The following is an 18,039-nucleotide window of genomic DNA, read 5'->3' on the forward strand; positions in this document are numbered from 1 at the left end:
GGAAGAAGAAGATGATGATGATGATACTCGTGCCCTTGTGACCTCTAGGCTGGAGTACTGCAATGTGCTCTACATGGGGCTGCCCTTGAGGAGTATTCGGCGACTTCAGCTAGTCCAGAATGCAGCCGTGCGAGCGATTGTGGGTGCACCTCGCTTCACCCACATAACACCTATCCTCCGCGAGCTGCACTGGCTACCTGTCGATCTCCGGATACACTTCAAGGTGCTACTTGCCACCTATAAAGCCCTTCGTGGTAGTGGATCTGGGTACTTGAGAGACTGCCTACTGCCGATCACCTCCACATGACCCATTAGATCTCATCGTTTAGGCCTCCTCCGAGTTCCATCCGCTGGCCAATGCCGACTGGCCACCACGCGGAGGAGAGCCTTCTCGGTGGTAGCCCCGACCCAATGGAACGATCTCCCCGTGGAGCTTCGTACCCTCACCACTCTCCAGACCTTCCGCACAGCCCTTAGAATCTGGCTATCCCGTCAGTCCTGGGGCTAAAGATTGTAACCCGCCCGAATGGTATGAATGTTGCATTTTAATCATGTACTGTCTTATATGTAAAAGTCTGTCCCCCCGCTTCCTTTTGATTGTGAGCCGCCCTGAGTCCCCCCAGGGAAAAGGGCGGCATACAAATAAACAATCTAATCTAATCTAATAAGTAAGAGGAAGAGGAGGAGGTGGAAGAGGAGGAGGAGTGTGGAGTCCTTGGTGCTCTGAGCTTGGTTGTTTTTTAGATACCAGATAACATCATCAGTGCTAGAAGGGAGTAGGGTTTGCAGAATGGAGGAAGAGGAGGAGGAGGAAGATGAGGAGAAGGAGGAGGAAGAAGAGGACAACAACTGTGTTTTCTGAGCCTTGTGCTTTTCTTGCAGACGTTTCATGACCCAACTAAGGAACATCATCAGTGTTTCTGTGTATGTACATCTGTGTGCTTCTGAATGTATGCCCTTATTTTTCACACTCATGGAGCTAACACCCACCCCCCCCAAGGACATCCCCATTTCTCGATTCTGAAGTGCAGCTTCTCCTTTCCAGGAGTCGGCAGGGTTCGAAGTGACCAGCGGTGGGAAACCCTGTCCAGTTCCAGTTTCACCTGCCCGATTTCAAAATCCCGTTAAAACGCAGCCTCCGCGATCTTTACACCTTAGCCACCCTGGAGGCAGGCACAGGTTCTAATTGCCGTGAAATCCTAAACACTTTTAGACTTATAATTAAATGCAGGTCTGGGGAGGGGCCTGGGGTGAGCCAGGAAGGGCCCAAAGGCCACTCCGAGCTAGTAACCCAGTGTTGGCTCCTTGGGGCCACCAGGAAAACGAGTGGAGAGTGGCAGAGCTGGTTCTTCTCCACCCTGGCATGAGACGCCTGGCACGGAGCTCCTTGTCGTCCCTTGATCTTGTTTGTTTATTGTTTGTTTGTTTTTATTTTATTTTACAAAGTTTTTTAATTTTTGGTTACATGTTTTAACTTCTTTTATGAACAAAATGTCGTCCTGCTTTGCATCTTCTCTTACGCACAGTCCATTTTACATCCTATTTCCATTTTACATTCCAACCGTCTTCTTTTCACTCCATATTCTCCCGCTTAATTTCAATTCCTTCTTAATACATAGGCAATATCATTACTTGCCTCTCCAAATGAATCAAATCCAACGTGTCGTTTCCACATCTATTATTCTGTCTGAGGGTTAATAACACGCATCCTCAAGTTTAATTTTAGGTGGTAAACGTTTCATTTAGTTAGTTACGAAAACAACAGAATTAAAAAGGAGGAGAAAAAAAGATTGGAAATACAGGGATTTCAAGATCAAGAAAAGGAAAAAGCTAGGCCAATGGGTGGAGAGAAGAGAAACGAGAGACTAAGAGAAAATGGTTGAAAAGAGGAAAGAAAGAAAAGGATTTACTAGTAGAATAGAATGAAATCTAGTAAATATATCTAGTAAACATTATATATCCAATACAATGTGAGGGAAATAGATTAAAATTATTACTTGTGGATAACTTAACTTGTTTATTGTTTGTTTATCATTTGCCCCAACATAAAAGAGGAGATAATAATCGGTGGGCCTGATTAATTTTCATTCAGTCTTCTTTTTTTAAAAGACCATCATCGCTTTCCAATTCTCCTTTGACTTTTTCATTTTTGTAGCTGAGGCCAAATTTGCAAAAGCTGTTTTCCTACCAAAATTCCTGCCCTTCACTTCCACCGGAGGGTTTAGGTAGTTGGGGGTACACCACCCCATAAATGACCGGTTTTAGAAAACAGAATAACAGAGTTGGAAAGGGACCTTGGAGGTCTTCTAGTCCAACCTCTCTGTTCAAGCAGGAAACCCTACATATCATTTTTGGACAAATGGTTGTCCAATCCACTTCTTTAAAAAAAACCACCTCCAGTGATGGAGCACCCACAACTTCTGGAGAGAAGTCAACCCATGAATTAATTCTTCTCGTTGTCAGGAAAGTTCTCCTTAGTTCTAGGTTGCTTCCCTCCTTGATGAGTTTCCATACTTTGCTCCTTGTCCTGCCTTTCGAATGCCACCCTTTAAAGCCTTAGTAAGGCCACACCTAGAGTACTGCATGCAGTTTTGGTCCCCACACTGTAAAAAAAGACGTTGAGACTCTAGAAAGAGGGCAGAGAAGAGCAAACAGGATGATGAGGGGACTGGAGGCTAAAACCTACGATGGACGGTTGCAGGAACTGGGCCTGGCTGGTCTAGGGAAGAGAAGGACCAGGGGAGACAGGAGAGCATCTTCCAATATTTGAGGGGCTGCCCCAGAGAGGAGGAAGGGGGTCAAGCTATTCTCCAAAGCCCCCGAAGGCCAGAGAAGGAAGAATGGAGGGAAACTGACCAAGGAGAGATTCAACTTGGAAATAAGGAGGAATTTCCTGACAGGAAGAACAATCAACCCGTGGAACAGAAGTTGCCTTTGGAAGTTGTGGCAGCTTCATCACTGGAGGCTTTCAAGAAGAGACTGGACTGCTGTATTTCAGAAATGGGGTAGGGTCTGTTGCTTGGGAGCGGGGTGGACTAGTTGATCTACAAGGTCCCTCTGTTAAGTTGTAAAAAAGGCACTGGAAGATTTTAAAAAGAGACTGGACAGCCATTTGCCAGGAATGGTGTATGGTCTCCTGCTTGAGCAGGAGGTTGAACTAGAAGGACCAGGGGAGACTGGAGAGCATTTTCCAATAGTTGAGGGGCTGCCCCAGAGAGGAGTTAGGGGGTCAAGCTATTCTCCAAAGCACCCAAAGACCAGAGAAGGAAGAATGGATGGAAACTGACCAAGGAGAGATTCAACCTGGAAATAAGGAGGAATTTCCTGACAGGGAGAAGAATCAACCCGTGGAACAGAAGTTGCCTTCGGAAGTTGTGGGAGCTTCATCCCTGGAAGCTTTCAAGAGGAGACTGGACTGGTGTAGGGTCTCCTGCTTGAACTAGATGACCTCCAAGGTCCCTTCCAACTCTGTTAATCTAATCTAATCTAATCTAAATCCTCTCCTCTACAGGAGTCCTCCCGCCTCTGCCATGTCCACCAAGAGTCCAAGGAGAAGCTCAGGGAGCCAAAGACCACGAGGGTGAATTCAATCCTACTTATGCACAGTGAGTCCTCGACTTACGGCCGTTCATATAATTACAATTGGCAATTACAACGACCCTGGGAAAAAAGTGGCTTAGGGTCGTGCTTCACACTTAGGGACCATCACAGCATCCCCAAAGGCACACGATTAAAATTCGGACACTTGGCAACTGAGTTGTATTTATGACGGTCGCAGTTAACCAGCCAAGTCAACGAAACCAGGTTCACTTAAGAACCACAGTGGCAAGGAAGGGCGCAAAATGGGGCAAAACACTGTCTGACTTAGCGATGGAAATTTTGGGCTCAGTTTTGGCCTTAAATCAAAGACTACCTGTGTGTGCAGGTAAACTTTGATTTATGACTGGTCATTTAGCAACTGTTTGAAGTTACGACAAACTTCCCCAGAGGTATTTATAAAACCCTTCTGAAATTTAGTGGCGGTTACATTTTGGACGTTCAGCAACTGGCCCGCATTTACAACTGTTTGCAGCTGCTTGGGGATGCTGTAATGGTCGTAAGTGTGAGAACCTGTCATGAGGCATTCGTTTTCACTGCTGTTCTAGCTTCGAACGGTCACTAAATGAATTACTGGTAGTCCTTGACTTACAACGGAACCCCAAATTTATGTGGCTCAATGAAACATTTCTTAAATGAATTTCGCCACCCTTTGCGACCTTTCTTGCTACAGTTGTTAAGCGAATCAGGTTTCCCCATTGACTTTGTCAGAAAGTCGCCAAAGGGGATCGCGTGACCCTCGGACTCTGCGACCATCATAAATATGAGTCAATTGTCAAGTGTCTGAATTTTTATGTACGTGCCCCTAGGGAGGCTGGAAAGATGCCGATGAAACTTTGAACAGTCACTAAATGAACTGTCGTAAGTCAAGGACTACTGGTACTGTTATTGAAGGATGATCTATACTGCATCTTGGTGAACCCCGAAGCTCCTCAGGTGTCCTTATACCTAGAATACTGAGGTCCAGGTGGAAACCAGAAGCTCCTCAGGGGTCTTTAGCTAGAACCTTCAAGGCCAGGTGAAGACCAGAAGCTCCTCAGGTGTCCTTATACCTAGAACACTTAGGTCCAGGTGGGGATCTGGAGATTCTCAGGGGTCCTTACCTAGAAATTTCAAGGCCATTTGAAGACCAGAAACTCCTCAGATGTCCTTACCTAGAACCTTGAGGACCAGGTGGAAATCAGAAGCTGCTCAGGTTTTTTTTTACCTAGAACCTTGAGGACCAGGTGAAGACCAGAAGCTCCTCAGATGTCATTACCTAGAACCTTGAGGACTAGGTGAAGACCAGAAGCTCCTCAGATGTCATTACCTAGAACCTTGAGGACCAGGTGAAGACCAGAAACTCCTCAGATGTCATTACCTAGAACCTTGAGGACCAGGTGGAGACCAGAAACTCCTCAGATGTCATTACCTAGAACCTTGAGGACCAGGTGAAGACCAGAAGCTCCTCAGGGGTCTTTACCTAGAACCTTGAGGGCCAGGTGAAGACCAGAAGCTCCTCAGGGGTCCTTACCTAGAAACTTCAAGGCCATTTGAAGACCAGAAGCTCCTCCGGTGTCCTTACCTAGAACCTTGAGGGACAGGCGGGACTCGAAGTTGCCCCGGGGGAAGGTGATGAGCTGGCATTCGTAGGCGCCCTCGTCAGCCTGCACCGCATTCTTCAGCACGATGGAGCCGTTCACCAGCGACCCCTGCGCCTGCCGCTGCACCCGGCCAATGTAGGCCTTCTCGATGTGGACCCCATGCTCCGAATTCAGGACCGCCACCTCCACGCGCTTCCCGCCGTCCACTCGCTTCAGCCAGGTGACCTGCAGCACCGCCTCACCCTGCGTGGCCTGGTAGCCGCATGGCAGCACCACGTCTGTGCCAAACACCGCCGTCACGCTGCTTGGGGTCTCCAACACTCGGGCCAGCAGACCTGGGGAGACGGGAAAAAGGAGGGAGGGTGTGAATTGGGGGGGGAGGAGTTTCCCGAATACAATCTCTTAAGAAAAAAGAAGGCGTGATTTTGGAAACCTGCCATGCCCTTCTTCTTGTGGTTAAAACCTGTAGCAGGGGTGTCCAAACTCAGGAACTTTAAGACTGGCTGGGGAATTCTGGGAGTTGAAGTCCACAAGTCTTAAAGTTCTGGGAATTGAAGTCCACAACTCTGGGAATTCTGGGAATTGAAGTCCACAAGTCTTAAAGTTCTGGGAATTGAAGTCCACAAGTCTTAAAGTTCCCAAGTTTGGACATCCCTGGAGATTAAACCATATGAAGAACGGCTGCAGGATGTGGGTGTGGCTCGTCTAAAGAAAAGAAGAATTGGGGATGACAGGATAGCAGTCTTCCAGTATTTGAGGGGCTGCCCCAAAGAAGAGGGAGTCAAGCTATTCTCCAAAGCCCCAGAAGGCAAAAAACAATGAGTGGAAACTAATCAAGGAGAGAAACAACCTGGAATTAAGGAGAAACTTCCCAACAGTGAGGACAATTAGCCAGTGGAACAGCTTGCCACCAGAAGTTGTGGGCGCTTTATACTTCATACTGACCGAGAAGGAGGCTCAGCAGAAGCACCTCACTGAGGACTAGGAGCATAGGCTTTCCAAGCAGCCCTGCGGGAGCGCAAGGCCAGGTACCGGCGCCTGGAGTCTCAGTGGGCTGAGATGGTCAGCCAATTCCAGGCCATGATGCAGTCCCACTGAAACGAGGCTCTCCGGCTCTTCGCCACCAGTGTTGCTTCCCTCCAGCCTTTGCTCAAAGCCCCTCACCAGGACCCCCAAGTCGGAAGGGCTGCCCCCGTCCGACCTGCAATATGGAACGCACTGTCTTAGTGTCTAAGATGCTGAGCTTGTTGATCAGAAAGGTCGGCAGTTCGGTGGTTCGAATCCCTAGTGCCGCGTAACTGAGTGAGTTCCTGTGACTTGTCCCAGCTTCTGCCAACCCAGCAGTTCAAAAACACGTAAAAATGCAAGTAGAAAAATAAGAACCCCTTTGGGGGGGAAGGGAACAGTGTTCCGTGCACCTTTGGCATTGAGTCATGCCAGCCACGGCGACGTCTTCGGACAGCGCTGGCTCTTCGGCTTTGAAATGGAGATGATATCCATCCCAGGGGCTGTACTTTGAGGACCCCTGACTCAGTGCAATATAAAAAAACGCAAATAATTTTTCTGGGGACCACCAAAGTTTTCTTGCGGACCCCCTGTTCTAGTTCATCCCCTGCACAAGTTCATAGAGTCATGGGGCTGGAAGGAATCTTGGAGGCCCTCTAGTCCAGGGATGGCGAAACCTTCTCACAATTCAATGCAGCCTACCCACCCCGCCCCGTGCATGCATGCGCAACTTCCGGTTGATTCACTCGGCCTGTTTTCTCCCCTCCCTAGGCTCCGGAGTCTTTCTTGAAGCCTGGGGAGTGGGAAAACGGCCTCTCCTGGGCCTCTGAAGGCCGAAAATGAGCTGGCTAGCACACCCATGCATGCCAGAGATGACGGCTCATGTGCCACCTGTGCCACAGGTTCCCCATCCCGGCTCTAGTCCAGGCCCATGCACAAGGCGAGAACCACACTGCCTTCTGTATCTCCTTCGAGCCCCACTGTCAACTCCGAGTCAGCTGCAAGTTGCGCGCAGCCAAGAAAATGGACAGGCCTGGGAGTCCAGCTGAACCTGCCTGCACAGAGGCTGAGGTTTTGCCCCGGCTTGTCCGGATCTTGCACTTCCCTCCCCCCTGCCATTGTTTCTTCCCCACAACACTGGTAGGAGTGGCACATCTCTCTCTCTCTCACACACACACACAGCCCTGGGTGTGTACAGCAAATTTCTTTCGTTTTTTTAAAGAATGGAATGGAATGGAACAGGGGTTGGTTTGAGCCGGCATTGCTGCAGGTTCGCTTGTGTGTGCGCTTCACGCATGCGCTGGAGGCGCCCTGTGTATGCATGCACAGTTCAATAGAAATTGTTCTGTGCCTGTGCAGAACAAGATGGCGGCGGCGACTGCGGCAACTGGGGGACTGGTTCGGAGGGCGTGGCCAACCTGGGTGGCTGCCGGTTATGCGACCCAGGCCGGCATGGCACTGGCCGTTTGGCCGAACCGGGCTGAACTGGTAGGAACCCACCCCTGGAATGGAATGGAATAGAATTAGAATAGAAAATATATAACAGAATAGAAAATATATAACAGAATAGAAAATATATAATAGAATAGAAATAGAATAGAATATGGAATGGAATGGAATAGAATTAGAATAGAATTAGAATAGAAAATATATAATGGAATAGAAAATATATAATAGAATAGAAAATATATAATAAGAATAGGAGTATGGAATAGAAATAGAAATTATATAGAATAGAATATGGAATGGAATAGAATATGGAACAGAATTAGAATAGAAAATATATAAGAATAGAAAATATATAATAGAATAGGAGTATGGAATAGAAATAGGATAGAATATGGAATGGAATAGAATATGGAATGGAATGGAGTAGAATTAGAATAGAATTAGAATAGAAAATATATAATAGAATAGAAAATATATACTGTGTTTCCCCGAAAATAAGACAGGATCTGGCCTTATTTTCGGGGAAGTCTTATTATTTTTGAGGTGCAGGAGGGGGCAAGCATGGTCACCTCGTGGTTGCTGCTGTGTTGCAATATTTTCAGGGAGGGCTTGTTTTTTGGGGAGGCCTTATTTTAGCGTAAGAAAATAAGCACATATGCTAAAATAAGCCCTCCCAAAAAAACAAGCCCTCCCTGAAAATATAGCAACACAGCAGCAACCATGAGCTTATTTTCTGGGGAGGTCTTAATTTCAGGGAAACAGGGTAATAGAATACTATGGAATAGAATTAGAATAGAATAGAATAGAATAGAATAGAATAGAATGAGAATAGAATATGGAATTGAAGGGAATAGAATTAGAATAGAAAATATATAATAGAATAGAAAATATATAATAGGAGTATGGAATAGAATTAGAATAGAATCAAATAGAATATGGAATGGAATGGAATAGAATAGAATTAGAATAGAAAATATATAATATAATAGAAAATATAGTAGGAGTATGGAATAGAATGAGAATAGAATAGAATATGGAATGGAATGGAATAGAATAGAATTAGAATAGAAAATATATAATATAATAGAAAATATATAATAGAATAGGAGTATGGAATAGAATGAGAATAGAATAGAATAGAAAATGGAATGGAATGGAATAGAATAGAATAGAATTAGCAGAGACTAGACTAGAATATGGAATGGATTAGAATAGAATTAGAATTGGATTAGAATTGGATTAGAATTGGATTAGAATTGGATTAGAATAGAATTAGAATAGAAAGAATAGAATTAGAATAGAATTAGAATAGAAAATATATAATAGAAAATATATAATAGAATAGTATGGAATGGAATTGAATAGAATAGAATAGAAAATATAGAATAGAATAGGATTCCATTGCTAAGCAGGCAAATGTTAAGCAAACTTTGCCCCATTTGACGACCTATCTTGCTGCAATTGTTAAGTGAATCCCTGCAGTTGTTAAGCCAGTAAGACGGTTGTTAAGTGAATCCAGCTTCCCTGTGGACTTTGCTTGTCTGAAGGTCCCAAGAGGGGGGGTGTCATGTGACCCCAGGACCACTAATGGTTTCCTCTTACCTTCGCTATCGGTTCGGAATTGGGAGCACATAGAGTGCTTGCTTCGCTTGCATGCAACGCTTCTGCACATGCGCAGAGAGTCTGTGATGACATCTGGGTGGGTGGGTGGAGCCTCCTGCCGCTACCGGTTCGTTCGAACAGGGGAAAACCATCCACCTCTCTCTGGGACACTATGACCGTCATAAATATGAATCAATTCCCCAGTGTCCAAATTTTGATCACGTGACCACGGGGATGTGCAACAGTCGTAAGTGTGAAAACCGGTCACAAGTCACTTTTCCAGTGCTGCTGTAACTTTGAACAATCACTAAACGAGGACTACCTGTACATTCGTGAGGAATCTCCTTTGGGGGAGGGCTCAGGCATTCCTTATCGCAGCAACTCTCTTGACGTCCACAAGACCTAAAGTTGCCAAGGTTGGAGACCCCTGCTGTAGGGTCTTTTTCCCTTGCGCAGGGGGTTGGACTAGAAGACCTCGCAGCTCCCTTCCCGCTCTGTTACTTTGTATTCTGAGACACGGGGGTGGCGGTGGGGGTGAGAGCTAGCTAGAGTCCAGGCCAGGGGCCACATCATCGACCTGGTATGCGCTTCCTGGCTTGGGAATCTCCACTCCGTGCAAAAGACAACAATACCCAGAGAAGAAAGAAAGGTCTGTCTGTCTGTCTCTCTCTCTCACACACACAAACACACACCAGAGGAGGAGCCGACCCCCATCCTGACTCAGTCCCTTCATTCACACCTGGCAAGTGGGCATCTGGCCAGGACACCCATGCCAGGAAACACAACACGACTATTACAAAGTCAACATTAAACAGTTATGGCCACTGAACAACTTCCTCATACCAGGATTAAAACTTTCTTCTTCTTTTCTTTTTCCTCCTCTTCCTCCTCCTCCACTTCTTCCCCTTCCTCCTCCTCCTCTACTTCCTCCTCCTCCTCCTGCTCTTCCTCCTCCTCTTCCTCCTCCTCCTCCTCCTCCTCCTCTTCTTCCTCCTCCTTTTCTTCCTCCTCCTGCTCCTCCTGCTCTTCCTCCTCCTCCTCCTCCTCCTCCTCCTCCTCCTCCTCTTTCTCTTCTTCTTCCACCTCCTCCACCTCCTCCTCCTGTTCTTCCTCTTCCTCCTCTTCTTCCACCTCCTCCTCCTGCTCTTCCTCCTCCTGCTGTTCTTCTCCTTTTCTTCCTCCTCCTCCTGCTCTTCCTCCTGCTCTTCCACCTCATCCTTCTCTCCTTCTTCCTCCTCCTGTTCTCCTCCTCCTCCTCCTCCTCCTCCTCCTCCTCCTCCTCCTCCTCCTCCTCCTCCTCCTCCTCCTCTCTCTCTATGTCTCTAGTTGGCCTACATACAGGTAGTCCTCAACTTACAATAATTCGTTTAGTGATGGTTCAAAGTTACAGCCCTGAAAAAGGTAACTTGTGACCATTTTCCTCACCACCAACCAGATCGGGCAAACTGGGAAGTCCCGCCCACCTGCCCAAATACTTCTGTGCATGTGCAGAAACGTTGTGTGTGTGTGCACGAGCCAACCAGTAGAAGAAAAAAATTGGAAACCCGCCACTGCGACAAACGTTACAGCATTCCCAGGAACACATGATCAAAATTCAGCTCATAGTTATGACCCTGGAAGTCTTCTAGTCCAGCCCCCTGCCCAAGACCATAGACTCGCAAGGCTGGAAGATACCCTGGAGGTCTTCTAGTCCAGCCACCTGCCCAAGACCATAGACTGACAGGGCTAGAAGGGACCCTGGAGGTCTTATAGTCCAGCCCCCTGCCCAAGACCATAGAACCATAGACTGACAGGGCTGGAAGGGACCCTGGAGGTCTTCTAGTCCAGCCCCCTGCCCAAGGCAGGAGTCTTTATAAATTTCTGGACAGATGGCTGTCCAATGTTTTCTGGAAAACCTCCAGCCATCCTGATTCAGAGAAGACCAATCCCTCCCTGACTTTCAGAAGTCTGAGTGGATGAGTTACCCTTCCAAATGATTTCTGAAAAATGATGCAGAATCTTTGTCGCAAATCTTTCTTTTAAGCTAATAAGGTTCACAAGCAGAAAGTGACTGACTCAACCCCCCAAAAACCATTATGTGGGTAGCCTGGAAAATAATATTAATCCCCAGGACTCAGTCATCCTTTAGCAGCTGGCTTAGGGGGATCTCATCTTGGCTTCAACTTCTCTGCCACTCCCTGGTTATGAATCTAAATCTTGGTTTTGATGTAAAAAAAGACATACGGTTAACGTACGGTTAACACAGTCACAACATTAGGTAAAGGGAAAGGTTCCCCTTGCACATCTGTGCTAGTCGTACCCAACTCTAGGGGGCGCTGCTCGTCTCCGTTTCAAAGCCCAAGAGCCAGCACTGTCCAAAGACTTCTCCAGGGTCATGTGGCCGGCATGACTCAATGCCGAAGGCGCATGGAACGCTATTCCCTTCCCACCAAAGGTGGTTCCTATTTCTCCACTTGCATTATTACCTGCTTTCGAACTGCTCGGTTGGCAGAATCTGGGACAAGGAACAGGAGCTCACACCGTTACGTGGCGCTAGGGATTCGAACCGCCGAACTGCTGACCTTTCTGATCAAGAAGCTCCGTCACTGAGCCACCACAATATTGGACAAGCATTATTTATTTACCTTATATGTGTATTTATCCCTGGACCAAAACAAACCTCAGCAGCTAGCGATACAATAAACCAAATAAATAAACACTTCATGAGTAACGGCTCTGCAACCTTAAATCAGTAGCGTATAATTTAAAAATAGTTACTCAGTGTTAGCCCCTAAAGTCCAATCCCGTCAAGCTTTGAGGGCTGAGCTTCTTCTGAACATGGCAAAATAATACAATAATAGAGTTGGAAAGGACCTTGGGAAACATCTAGTCCATCCCACTTGCTCAAGCAGAGATCCTTACAGAAAAGCAGAGTTGGAAGGGACCTTGGAGGTCATCTAGTCCAGCCCCCTTGTTCAAGCAGGAGATCCTTACAGAAAAGCAGAGCTGGAAGGGACCTGGGAGGTCTTCTAGTCCAGCCCCCTTGCTCAAGCATGAGACCCTTACAGAATAACAGAGCTGGAAGGGACCTGGGAGGTCTTCTAGTCCAGCCCCCTTGCTCAAGCAGGAAATCATTACAGAATAACAGAGCTGGAAGGGACCTTGGAAATCATCTAGTCCAACCCCTTTGTTCAAGCATGAGACCCTTACAGAATAACAGAGCTGGAAGGGACCTGGGAGATCTTCTAGTCCAGCCCCCTTGCTCAAGCAGGAGATCCTTACAGAATAACAGAGCTGGAAGGGACCTTGGAGGTCTTCTAGTCCAGCCCCCTTGCTCAAGCAGGAAATCATTACAGAATAACAGAGTTGGAAGGGACCTGGGAGGCAGGGGTGGGTTACTACTGGCATTACTGCTGGTTCGGTGCGCAAAAAACCTCAAGCAATTTCAACCAAGCTTGGTCCACTGATGATTTACTCTCTGGAAATAAATACTGTGAGGGTAAGGCACCCATAGAGCCGAGGTGGCGCAGTGGTTAGAGTGCAGCACTGCAGGCCACTTCAGCTGACTGTTATCTGCAGTTCAGCGGTTCTAATCTCACCAGCTCAAGGTTGACTCAGCCTTCCATCCTTCTGAGGTGGGTGAAATGAGGACCCAGACTGTGGGGGCAATATGCTGACTCTGTAAATTGCTTAGAGAGGGCTAAAAGCCCTATGAAGTGGTATATAAGTCTAACTGCTATTGCTATTGCTATTGCTATAACATCCCTTGGGGATGTGTTCTGTTAAGATAAGCCTGTTGTGCCTTCAAATGGCTTCTACTGTAATGCCGTAAAATGGCTTCTACTGTACAGGGCAGTGAAGTTGCCATGGTAATGGCTTCGCAGTACTCCACAAGGGGGCTTCCTCTGGTAAGTGGGAAAATGCAACATTAGAAATTATGTTTGGTCTGGACATTTCCCCTCTATAAATAAATACCCGGGTAAAGCTAGGTTGTTGGTTAATCATCATTATAAAGCAGGATAATTCTACCCACTTTCCACCTTTCATGATGCCATAGAGAAGAGTTTCATCCCAAAACACTGGAAATGCTTCTCAGTTAGAGGTGTTGTTTTAATTCTGAATTTCAAAAAATGTTACATTTTCTTGTGAACCAAAGTAAATGATTTTACAGACTTCTCTGCTCATAAAACCAGCCTAATAGAAGTTTCAAGCAGCTTCTTAAGTCTTGACTGTTTTTTTTATTATTATTATTATTGATCTTACAAAATCATTTAACATTGGCTGTTTAAAAAAAAAACCTCATTTCTCCTTGCAAATTGTACTTCTTCAGAGAAGAAAGCGAGGAAAGGATTCCCAAATCGATATTTTAATGCAAAAGCCAAATTTGCGATCCTTGGACATTTTATGAAATTTTGTTCACGGTTGATCGATACCCACACTTCCTTCAACTGACGATTTCCCATGGAAAATGCAGTAAATTGTGGATATTAGTGAAACTTGCATTGAACAGAGGGATACAATCAAGATCAAGGGAAGTACTAATACTACTATGTAAAGCCTTAGTAAGGCCACGCCTAGAATTCTGCATCCAGTTTTGGTCCCCACATTATAAAAAAGATGTTGAGACTCTAGAAAGAGGGCAGAGAAGAGCAACCAGGATGATGAGGGGACTGGAAGCTAAAACAGACAATGAACGGTTGCAGGAAGTGGGCCTGGCTAGTCTAGGGAAGAGAAGGACCAGGGGAGGCAGGAGAGCATCTTCCCATATTTGAGGGGCTGCCCCAGAGAGGAGTTACGGGGTCAAACTATTTTCCAAAGCACCTGAAAGGCAGACAAGGAAGAATGGATGGAAACTGAACAAGGAGAGATTCAATTTAGGAATAAGGAGAGATTTCCTGACAGGGAGAACCATCAACCCATGGAACAGAATTTGCCTTCAGAAATTGTGGGAGCTCCTTCACTGGAGTCTTTCAAGAAGAGACTGGACTGGCCTGTCAGAAATGGAGTAGGGTCTCCTGCTTGGGCAGAGGGGTTGGACTAGATGACCTACAAGGCCCCTTCCACCTCTATTAATCTAATCTAAAATAGGGGATGCACCAATCTGAATCTACATTTCTCCTTTTTAAAAAAAAAAAAAAAAGTTGCAAACTGATGCAGAACAGAGAGACAGAATAAATGTCAGGTTGCAAAGAACCCGAGCACACCTCCACCTGACTTTTCACTCTTTAAGATTATGTTTGACAAAAAAAAAACACATTTTAAAAAAAGGTTTGTTATTTTCGGGGAAAAAGTCCGAAACTCCCCTTAGCAAGTCAGACCAGTTTTAAAGACGCCTTGCCTACTCAACCATCTCAGGGAGGGGACTTGGGATCTGGCATGCAAAGCATGTGCGCTCCAACACGAGAGACCAAGTTACGGCATTTCCAGGCACGCTTGGCTTAGTGTACAACCCAGCAGGTACGGCCGTAGAGGCTCCCTTTGACCTCAAATCACAAGCCACGATGAATAAACCATAATCACTCTGTGTAAACCGCAATCCACATGGCCCGCGGGACCAAAAAAAAAAAAAAAAAAAACCATCAGAGCACGGTTCCCACAATGCCCTGGGTCACAGAAGACAGAGAGACCAATCAGAATTGTCTGCAGAGGTATCTGTGGGTGTGGCCAGGAACACAACGAATTGCGGTATGATCAAAGCTCCACCCATTTATGCAAATATGTGAAAAGGGGCGTGGCTTCCCCTGTGTGGTTCTGGGACCCTTTTGACTTTTTTGACCTTTATGGTTGCGATAAAAAAATTGGTCTTTCCTGGAGGAAGGGAGGACTGTCGCCTTTGCATTAGTCTCTTTAAGTTAGATTTCTAATTTGTATTTTTCTTTCTTTTTTCTTTTTCTTTCTTTTTTAATAGTAAATTTGTTTTAAAAAATCATATTTACATTTTCTTTTAGCAGTACTATGATGATCAATTATATTTACCTGCTGCAAGTCTATTTTTAAGTACCGTAAGGCATTTAAATGGCATTTCTGCCCTCATTGAAATCTGAATATATGTGTGCATACGATCACAAGTATCCTTTCATTTTCAGCAGTTCGGTTAGTGACCGTTTGAGGTTACAACGGCACTGAAAAAGGGACTTATGACCATTTTTCACACCTACGGCCATTGCAGCCTCCCCAGGGTCATGTGATTTCCATTCAGATGCTTGGCAACTGACTCACATTTATGGCAGTTTGACTTTCAAACAGGGAAAGTGTTCTGACCGAGGCTTCCCGAGAGCATGAAACAAACTCCTTGTACCGACAAAAACCCCTTTTATTAATTGACTGTGAATTCTGCTCATTCATGTCCAGCAAAGTATTTCAAGGGAGGATTTACAGTCACAGACCTTATCTGGCTTGGAGATCTGCCAGGCCGATATTTGCAAATCTTGGCCAGAAGTCTCGGAGAGTCACAAACCAATTAAGCGAACTAATGGTCTCCTGCAAACTCCACTCCCCTGTTGCTCCACTTTTATTTCTTCAGGGCGGGGGCATTCATCGTCCACCTGTGGCCTTACTCCTGAGTTGACCCCTGTTCTTTAGCTGTTCCCTTCGTCTGGCAACTCTGCGCATGCGCATACTGGGAACAGGCTCCAGCTGTTCCTCTGCCTCACCGATGTCTGACTCCGAAGGCAGCTGATAACTGTCAGACGGCCCTGGCGCCCTCTCTGCCTCTGACACAGAGCCCTCACCAGAGCCTTCCCCAGACTCCAGGACTGGCCCAGGTTCCTCTCCAGACTCCACACAGTCTGAATCTACTGCCAGCTCCTCTGGCCGCTGACGGGCCACAACAGAAAGCCAGATTCACCGAACAAACATGTGATTAACTTAACAACTGCAGTGATTCACTTAACAACTACTGCAAGAAAGTTGATAAAACGAGGCAAAACTCAGTTAGCCACAGAAATTTTGACTCCATTGGGGTCCTAAGTTGAGGATTGCTTATCCTGGGAAAACCGGAACTTTGATATGATCTCGGATGGCACTAAAGAAACGACAACATCTCACAACCAGTTGAAGTGCTTGGCCTCATAATCGATAGTCGGATGCTGGTGTTTTGATTCCCCAAGGAAGCAAATATATCGAAATATAAATCTTAGGAAATGTGAAATATTAGCATGTGCAGAAATGAATAGATTAACACTGGCTATTAAAGAGAAAGAACAAACTGATTATTATACTATTTTGGAATCATTTTATCAATCATTAGAGAATAAATATAAGAATTAGCAGTAAAAGGAGTTGTGTAAAATAGAGAAAACGTACCAATAATTAATATAATTAATAGAGGTAAATAAATCATGAAGAGGATTGTAATAGCATGAGACATTTAAGGTATTAGTATTTAGCTAAGAATAGATTAAATAATGAACATGATTGTAAATTTTAATTGTTCACACAAAGTATTTGTTTAATGGAAGATGGATTTATATTAAAATAAAATAAAAACGTAAAAAAAATCTTAGGAAAGGCAAACCTCAGATTCATTAGTTGAGGGATTGATAGGGGGGAGGAAATTAACAACCTGCATGCAAAGAAGCCAATTAAATCTTCAGCAGCCCTTCCACTTTCCAAAACGTGTTAATGAAACCAAAATATTTATGTGGGTGACATAACCCCATTCAAAGAGGCACTCCGAGAAATGAGACCTGGAACTAGGCCAAGGTGTGCCCATTTTTCAGAGGAGCATCTCCTTCTTCCAATAAGCAAATTCCCTCCAAAATGGCACCCTGACAATAAACACCAAATGACTTCAGGGGAGCCCTGAAAACGAACACCCAGCTATCTCTTTCCAATTAAAACGCCTCTTTATTAGCCAGAGGACGAAAGAGCAAAGTTATCTGTTTATTGGCAGGGAATTCTGGCGTTGCAGGCGCCAGGATTTGGGCAAGTTCAAAGTGCAACTTTAAAATCCTAAGAAGTTTGGGAGCAAGATTGTCAATAATACTGTTCTCCCCTGTTGGAAACTCAAAGAAGACCTCTCCAGCACAATTCATTGGTGAGAAAAAACAGGTTCTGCATGTAGGCAGGAAAAACTAAACAGGTAGGAACCTTGGAGGTCTTCTAGTCCAACCCCGCCCCATGCCCAAGCAGAAGACCCTACACCATTTCTGACAGTCTCTTCTTGAAAGCCTCCAGGGATGAAGCTTCCACAACTTCTGAAGGCAATTGGTTGATTGTTCTCACTGTCAGGAAATTCCTCCTTATTTCCAGGTTGAATTTCTCCTTGGTCCGATTCCATCCATTCTTCCTTGTCTGGCCTTCATGGAAAACAGCTTGACTCCCTAACTCCTCTCTGGGGCAGCCCCTCAAATATTGGAAGATGCTCTCCTGTCTCCCCTGGTCCTTCTCTTCCCTAGACTAGCCAGGCCCAGTTCCTGCAATCGTTCATCCTCTGTTTGAGCCTCCAGTCGCCTCATCATCCTGGTTGCTCTTCTCTGCACTTTTTCTAGAGTCTCAACATCTTTTTTATAGTGTGGGGACCAAAATTGGATGCAGGACTCTAGGTGTGGCCTTACTAAGGCTTTATAGAGTGGGATTAGGACCTCCCTTGATTTTGATTGTATCCCTCTGTTAATGCAGTTCAGGATTGCATTGGCTTTTTTGTCTCATATTTAATTGTTTGTCCACCAAGACTCCAAGATCCCCCTCACAGTTAGTGCTATCAAGCCTGGTTTCACCCAAGCAATAAGGGTAGTTTTGGAGTCCTAGTGGACAATCACATATGTGCAAGCCATGTGCTGCAGCTGCCCCCAAAGGAAATGCAATCCTAGGCTGCCTTAAT

General features: G+C 45.6%; 1 protein-coding gene across 1 annotated transcript in view; it reads right to left on the bottom strand.

Annotated features, from left to right (window-relative positions):
* NECTIN4 (nectin cell adhesion molecule 4) overlaps positions 1 to 18,039 on the bottom strand; it is a gene marked incomplete in the record, with an annotated part of 115,741 nt that overhangs the window by 23,918 nt on the left and 73,784 nt on the right. The window contains 1 exon segment of the mRNA XM_087703053.1: positions 5,162 to 5,515. Coding sequence (XP_087559179.1) covers positions 5,162 to 5,515 — 354 coding nt within the window.

Source organism: Thamnophis sirtalis, unplaced genomic scaffold (genome assembly GCF_051295495.1).
Source record: "Thamnophis sirtalis isolate CommonGarterSnake01/CBP01778 unplaced genomic scaffold, rThaSir2_p1.2 scaffold_19, whole genome shotgun sequence".
NCBI classification, from domain to species: Eukaryota; Metazoa; Chordata; class Lepidosauria; order Squamata; family Natricidae; genus Thamnophis; species Thamnophis sirtalis.